Source organism: Mizuhopecten yessoensis, unplaced genomic scaffold (assembly GCF_002113885.1).
Source record: "Mizuhopecten yessoensis strain PY_sf001 unplaced genomic scaffold, ASM211388v2 scaffold8057, whole genome shotgun sequence".
NCBI classification, from domain to species: Eukaryota; Metazoa; Mollusca; class Bivalvia; order Pectinida; family Pectinidae; genus Mizuhopecten; species Mizuhopecten yessoensis.
In genome coordinates, this window is record NW_018407357.1 from 232,060 (window position 1) to 240,133 (window position 8,074).

The 8,074-nt window shown below is 35.4% G+C and overlaps 1 protein-coding gene across 1 annotated transcript in view; it reads left to right on the top strand.

Moving 5' to 3' along the window:
• LOC110454760 (tubulin--tyrosine ligase-like protein 12) overlaps window positions 1-8,074 on the top strand; it is a 23,739-nt gene that overhangs the window by 8,383 nt on the left and 7,282 nt on the right. Inside the window, exons 3-12 of the mRNA XM_021504445.1 lie at window positions 455-619; window positions 968-1,004; window positions 1,552-1,711; window positions 2,293-2,426; window positions 2,692-2,882; window positions 3,448-3,666; window positions 4,698-4,809; window positions 6,587-6,738; window positions 7,037-7,121; window positions 7,604-7,672. Coding sequence (XP_021360120.1) covers window positions 455-619; window positions 968-1,004; window positions 1,552-1,711; window positions 2,293-2,426; window positions 2,692-2,882; window positions 3,448-3,666; window positions 4,698-4,809; window positions 6,587-6,738; window positions 7,037-7,121; window positions 7,604-7,672 — 1,324 coding nt within the window. The remainder of the gene's footprint in view (window positions 1-454; window positions 620-967; window positions 1,005-1,551; window positions 1,712-2,292; window positions 2,427-2,691; window positions 2,883-3,447; window positions 3,667-4,697; window positions 4,810-6,586; window positions 6,739-7,036; window positions 7,122-7,603; window positions 7,673-8,074) is intronic.

Below are 8,074 nucleotides of genomic sequence, written 5' to 3' on the forward strand. Positions count from 1 at the left end.
TTATGGTTTATAATGACAAATGATACTTTGAATATTACATGTTAATAACTTGATTGGAATTATAACCTTGAATTGACAGTTTGATACTTTGAAAATTTTGAGCCAGCCCTACCCCCAAGGGCTGTAGGTGCTAGTTTCAAATCCTTTTTAGTCTGAAATCTGTATGCTAGATATTGAGTAAGGTGTTGTTGTTGTTTTTTGTCACTTTGAATAATATTTCTGTTCATGTTAAAAACAAAATCAACTCTCTGTATCAATATATCAGGTGACCGTTAAGGCCCATGGGCCTCTTGTTAATTATTATACCGAGATACATGAAAGATCATGTGTAAGGCAAAAGAGAGCATTTTAATTTAGATGTTATATTTCTGATCTCTTAAACAAATGAAAAAAATAAAACCACCACAGTTATGTGATCCATATATATTGGTTATCCTTTTGAAATATTTTTCAGTATATTTTTGATAGACCATGCCTGGTCCTACAGACTGGAGGAAGCTAGACAACACTTACAGACCATTCCGGGTCTGCTGCAGAGGATGGCATCTCTCATGGCTGTCAGTGTCAACGGAAGGTCAAATCCACAAATAGAGGACGACATCTTAACAGAAATGTGGAAGTAAGTTTAGTTTTGCGAAGACACATAGGTATGTCTCAAGTAAATATCCTGTCATTGTGTATTACATGTTAAAACTGATTATATATGTAGCTAATCAATGAAGTAGAATAAATAAAAAAATAGATAACATAAATATATAAGTGAAACCTTGTTGTTTCAGGTATTAGACTATAAAAATAAAAAATACTTCAGCTGAATGTTCAATATATATGTACTATGGATAATGGGTAAATTTGGAACTTGGTTACCAGTTCTGTTAAAAAGGTTAATCAGTGAAACAAAAATATTGATGAAAAACCTGAATATTTCCTTTGATACACACATGTTTTTCTTTTCATTTGTTTACAGATTTAACCAGACATACAGTTTTGGAAATTTTGAAAGGGTGAGTTAAGTGTGTTTTTTTACAGTATGATGATGAAAGTAAAAGTTAGAGGATTAATGTAATATTAAATACAGAAACATCACTCCAGAAGCCGAGGACATTCTGCTGGGCCAAACTGATCATGAGCTGAAATACATAACATAATGAAACAATTCCCGTGTTTTTCCTTGTGTGTGTTGGGAATAACATCCATGTGTAACATAGGTCAATGTTTGTAAGTGCCTGTGCTAGGAGTCGTTCCCAGAAGGGCAATGTTTGTAAGTGCCTGTGCTAGGAGTCGTTCCCAGACTACAGATAAGTGTCCAGTGCTATACCATTCGAGCTAAAGAGAAAATTCACTCTAGCCGAGCTAGTAACAAGTACATTATGTAATTAGATGGTGATCAGGAAAACTATTTTCAAGTCAGAAATCATGAACAGGTTCATTTAACAGTGGGAGAAAAAGATGACATGCTTTTTTGGTATGTTATGAAGTAGCTTGTTTATAATTGTCATGTGATGTGTAAATGTGGGCCTCATTATGTAGCTGGTCATGTGCTTTAAACAGGGGGACAAGAATGCCATGCCTGTTTGGTACGTCATGGATGAGTTTGGTTCAAGAATACAGCACTCTGAGTCATCAAACTGCCGGACAGTGCCGTTTTTCTGGACAACAACAAAGATGGCCTACACGTTGATGTGGCTCACAGAGGATGTTGAGAATGGAGGTATGACTGGCAATATGTCCAATACGAGCAAGATATGCACAAAGTGGCAAACTTAACCCAAAACTTCTGAAATATTTATCTTAACATACTACCAGGTCTGTTCCTGTTTCTTATCAAGCAAGGCCTGGTATACTTGAGTTCAGTACTTAGATCACTGCTGGTAGGCCTTGTATATGCAGGGTGATTGCCTGTAATTAGGTCTAGTATACTTGAGTTCAGTACTTAGATCACTGCTGGTAGGCCTTGTATATGCAGGGTGATTGCCTGTAAGGTCTAGTATGCTTGAGTTCAGTACTTTGATCACTGCTGGTAGGCCTTGTATACTCAGGGTGATTGCCTGTAAGGTCTAGTATACTTGAGTTCAGCTCTCAGGTCTGACACTGCTTGTAAGGCTGGCATGGGCTCAGCTGGTTCACCTGGAAAAGACTAAGGATTGGTCATGCACAAATAATATTTTAACTGACTGCTTTTTCTAACTCCAGGCTGATTAGATTACACAAATTAGTTTTCAGCTTCACTGCACATATAGATAATAACCAGATTTTAATATTGACTTAAACAATCTTTATTTTGTTTTCCAGATGAAATAACAAGAGATTATATTGAAAATGAGGAAGATGGTGATATAAAGAAAGCTCGACTGTTAGCATGGGAGCCATGTGACATGAAAGCCGTCAGTTATAAACAGGAAGAACCAGAAATGGAGTACTTTGTAGTAAGTCATTCAAACTTAAAAAACAAACGTAAATTAAAGAAAAAACACTGAAACAAGGTCATTTAGTAAAGGTTTAGGATAGTCATGGCTTAGGGTATCTGTGTAAAGGAATTTATCTGTGGGGGACTCATCAGTGGTGGAGTTTGAGACAAGTACACCTTTGAAAAGAAATAAAGTGGAATATGAATTTAAAAAGAATCATCAACATCATTTTATTTTATGGACTCTTATTTGTTGATGCAGAATTTTGTTGTCATGTTTATAGAAATACTCCATGACAGGAACCTCCCCTAACTTTGACAAGCCTTTCCCCGGGCTGCCCAAGGACAGGAATGTGCGTATATTTGTGGAGTATAGCTCTCTGAAGGACCATCTCACAGACAAGCGATTCGAGATTGTGGAAACAGAAGAAGAAGCAGATGTCATTTGGACATTTAAGTCCTGGAAAGACTTCAAGTAAAAACAAAAACTATTAGAATTGGGTCTCCATCATTACATAAAAGCTGTCGAAATTTAAAATCCCTGACACTAGCATAAATGTACATTACATTATTTATATATAGATGTTGTTCTTTTATATAACATAGTCTTAAGAAATTGTCGTAACAAGAGCCCTCCCTATTTTTCCTCTACTAATTGTAGTGCTGTCCTATTACAAGTTAGGTATCCATATTTTCATCAATGACATGAGATATTTTTCCAAAGCTTGATGAATAGTTGGTTAATCTAGAAAATATAAAATGAGACAAAATTTATTGTTTGGTATCAAAGCTCTCTTAGCTCTGAAGATTTTTCTACATTCAGGATTGTTTATGAATGTAATGATATGTTAGGTCGAATGCCTGATTATGTATATTTCATCCTATGACATGCATAGGTATACTGTTTGGAGTTTAAATAATCATGAAATTAATTTCATACTTTGTTGATTGAAACAAAGTATGGTGACTATAACATTTTGTCCTTTGTAAGATAATTATAATTATCTATGATTTGTAAAGGAATTAATATGTCTGTGTAGGAAGCTGAGTGAAGAAATGCCTGGGAAGATGATAAACCAGTTTCCATCTGAGTCTGTTATGACAGTGAAGGATCTGCTGGCGGTGGTGTGTCGCAGAGTGAGTAAGGAAGAGGAGGATCCCGACACATTGGAGCGTAATCCTGACTGGCTCCCTATCACATACAACCTCAAAACAGAACTCCACAAATTTGCTTCCTACTTTCAGCATCGAGAGGAAAAGTAAAATATTTGATCAATTGCAAGATGTCATCTTATTACATTGTAGTTACTCCTTGAATCAAAGTTTGGTATTGTTAGTCCCGGGGAAACAATGATAGTGTTAGGGTGCTAATTTTATGTACAGAGGTTCTTTAGGGTCTAGCATTAATATGTTGTTTAGTGAAAGTGGAAAAATAAGTTAAGGTTTGTTTGAATTTTTGACATGTTTTGGACTTATATATAACAGATGCATTAATAAAGGACATGGGGAATGTAAGGGCATTAGATTGGTCCGCAATGTATTTACTTACTGCGTACCTCCAGAATTTGTTTTGGAAACATCGTCACTTGCAATATCTTGTTTGCTGTATCTGTTGGGGGCGCTGGTAGGGAACATGTATTGATTCATCAATACCCACAGAATGCTTGCTTATTCTAACACATATGGGTTGTAACAACAGTTTTCATTGGCTAATTGCCATGTTTAATTGAATGTGGTAACAACTTGCACATGCAATAATTACGTGTGCATGCAATAAGCTATGTAATAGCTTGTGTATAACCATCAGTAAAATCAGAAACGGCATTTAAATGTGTAATTTCAATTTATGAATATGTTAATCTGAGGAAGAAAACTACACATCAAAAGAAAGTTCTGTTTTACAATAACATTAGCATATCATGATCATTGGCCATCTATTAAAATACATTTTATTTTTTTGCCAGTATTTTAAAGTGAATATAAAATGATTTTTTTATAGTGATAAATAACACTATATATTTGAGGCTAAGTAGGCCAATCAGAGAGCAGAGTTTATGGTGAAAAATAACAAACAATACAGCACTCCATGTCTCCACATTTTGAGTGGTATATGTGGGCTAATAATAATTTACTTAAAATGTCATTTTGAAATCGAATTTGAGAGTGTGTCATTGTTTACCGATATAATTCTGAGGTTAGGAATATAATTATATTTTCTTTCAGCTTATATTAAGTTGTCATTGGACAAAAATGTATTTGATAGTGTTCATTTATGCTGTTATTCTTACAGAGGATTGGACAACCACTGGATCTGTAAGCCTTGGAATCTAGCCAGGGGTTTAGATATGCACATCACCAATAACATCAACTACATAACACGCCTCCCTGACTCTGGACCAAAGGTAAGTTACATGTATTTCCAAGACTTTAAAACCAAGATAGCTAGGTCTCCCTACATATTCTCAACCAAGTGTAGGCTCTTTCCAAACAAAGTGTAAGTTACCCCACAAACTGCCTCTGGGACTCTGGATCCGTGACTTAATAGCTATATATAGTCTATCTCAGTGATTGGACAACTGTACACAATATCAATTTCATTTCTTGATCACTGAACAATATGAATTTGTAGGAACTTCGGTTTAAATGGAGTACAGATAAATGGTGTAGTTTCCAGATTTTGTTATCAATCTAATTTTGTTGAGCTTTCTAAAAATTTGTTAATGTGCACTAAGTGTTCTTTCAGAAGTTCTTGCTAGGCTTTAAATTAGCATTACTATGTAAGTACTCTACAGCTGGTGCCATTACTTTGTCATTAATAATTACAACTCCAGCTGAATCAGATGACTATATCACAGTCATCACAACTCTTGTCAACAGGTAGCCTGTAAATATGTAGAGGATATCCTGTGTAATTAAAACTCAAGCGGAATCAGATGACCATATCACAGTCATCACAACTCTTGTCAACAGGTAGCCTGTAAATATGTAGAGGATATCCTGTGTAATTAAAACTACAACTGAATCAGATGACTACATCACAGTCATCACAACTCTTGTCAACAGGTAGCCTGTAAATATTTAGACGATATCCTGTGTAATTAAAACGCAAGCGGAATCAGATGACAATATCACAGTCATCACAACGCTTGTCAACAGGTAGCCTTTAAATATGGAGAGGATATCCTGTGTAATAAAAACTACAGCTGAATCATATGACTATATCACAGTCATCACAACGCTTGTCAACAGGTAGCCTTTAAATATGGAGAGGATATCCTGTGTAATTAAAACGCAAGCGGAATCAGATGACCATATCCCAGTTATCACAACTCTTGTCCACAGGTAGCCTGTAAATCTGTAGAGGATATCCTGTTTAATTAAAACTCAAGCGGAATCAGATGACTATATCACAGTAATCACAACTCTTGTCAAGAGGTAGCCTGTAAATATTTAGCGGATATCCTGTGTAATTAAAACGCAAGCGGAATCAGATGACCATATCCCAGTTATCACAACTCTTGTCCACAGGTAGCCTGTAAATAGGTAGAGGATATCCTGTGTAATTAAACCTACAACTGAACCAGATGACTACATCACAGTCATCACAACGCTTGTCAACAGGTAGCCTTTAAATATGGAGAGGATATCCTGTGTAATTAAACCTACAACTGAACCAGATGACTACATCACAGTCATCACAACGCTTGTCAACAGGTAGCCTGTAAATCTGTAGAGGATATCCTGTGTAATTAAATCTCAAGCGAAATCAGATGACCATATCCCAGTTATCACAACTCTTGTCCACAGGTAGCCTGTAAATCTGTAGAGGATATCCTGTATAATTAAAACTACAGCTGAAACAGATGACTATATCACAGTCACCACAACTCTTGTCAACAGGTCGCCTGTAAATATGTAGAGGTTATCCTGTGTAATTAAAACGCAAGCGGAATCAGATGACCATATCCCAGTTATCACAACTCTTGTCCACAGGTAGCCTGTAAATCTGTAGAGGATATCCTGTTTAATTAAAACTCAAGCGGAATCAGATGACAATATCACAGTCATCACAACGCTTGTCAACAGGTAGCCTTTAAATATGGAGAGGATATCCTGTGTAATAAAAACTACAGCTGAATCATATGACTATATCACAGTCATCACAACTCTTGTCAACAGGTAGCCTGTAAATATGTGGAGGATCCTGTGCTGTTTTTCCGTGAGGAGGTTGGCAACGTGAAGTTTGATATCCGTTATGTTGTGCTGCTTTCCAGTGTGAAACCACTCAAGCTGTTTGTATACCGGGTATTCTGGCTTAGATTCGCTAACAAGTAAGTTGTAAAATTATCAAAACATTTTGTTGTTAATTGTTAATACTACTGATTTCAAACATGCCTACGCCGTTCACAAATAATCTTTACATCAAAAGAGATTTTAATAGGACTGTTTACGTTGAAGCCTATGACAGATAATCATTATATCCTTCATGAAATTTTTATCCAGATGTTATTACTGTGTATATTGAAATATAGAAGTATTTGTGAATAAAACTTGCACGCATATAGTTCATTATGAACCATAATTCAGAAGGAATGAAAAATATTTGTCTTTGTTTTCTTTATTCAACAGACCTTTTTCCATGGACCACTTTGATGAATATGAGAAACACTTCACTGTTATGAATTATGTAGAAGGTGGGATCAACCTGAAGCAGGTAAACCTAAAACTAACGCTCTCCAACTTACAGAGTTAGCCTAAAGATCTCCTACAAACAATGTAATTAAGAAATTATCAATTGAGTATGTAAACCTAAAAATAACAATCTCTTACAAACAATGTAATTAAAAAGCATAACAATAAAACAGGTAAAGCTAAAATAGCAATCATCAACTTCAATGTAATAAAAACAAACAATAAGTTGTTATTTCATATGTATCATGTCTCAGAAGATGACGTTATTAACAAATTGTTGACATTTAAACATGCAATATTACGAACAGAATATTCTGAACGACAAACGTAATGCCATTAATATTCCAAGAATAAATTCTAGTATGCAGGATCCCCCCTTGATGGTTTTTGGATCTTCAGTAAGTGATTTTCATCAACAGATCTGGTGTCCAGCAGCTTTGCTGTATGTTATTGTTTTATCATCTTTATAAACCTTTCGCTGATCGTAATAACTGTTTACTACAGATCCATTACGACGACTTTATCCCGATGTTTGAAGCCCAGTACCCAGCCTTCGCTTGGGATGGAGTTGAGGTTTGTACATTTGTACAGGGCTTTTGCCAGTCATAAGTGTTTAAATTCAGATGATGAAAGGCAGTCTTTACATACATAATTGTGTGATACTCAAAAACATATTTTAAAGATTCCCTTACCAGCGCCACAAATTATAACTACACAAAGGTTTTCTCTGGCATGACTATACCTTTGATAAATCATTTCTTATCAGAAAAAACATGTCTTAATGGACTTTAAAACAAACAAAAAGAAAGAAGAAATAAATAAAACATAATCAACAACAGTAATTCAGCAGGGCTAGACGAAAATTTGAACCTTGAACTTTAGGTTGTTATACTATCATCCTAACCTTGAACTTTAGGTTGTTATACTATCACCCTAACCTTGAACTTTAGGTTGTTATACTATCACTGTAACCTT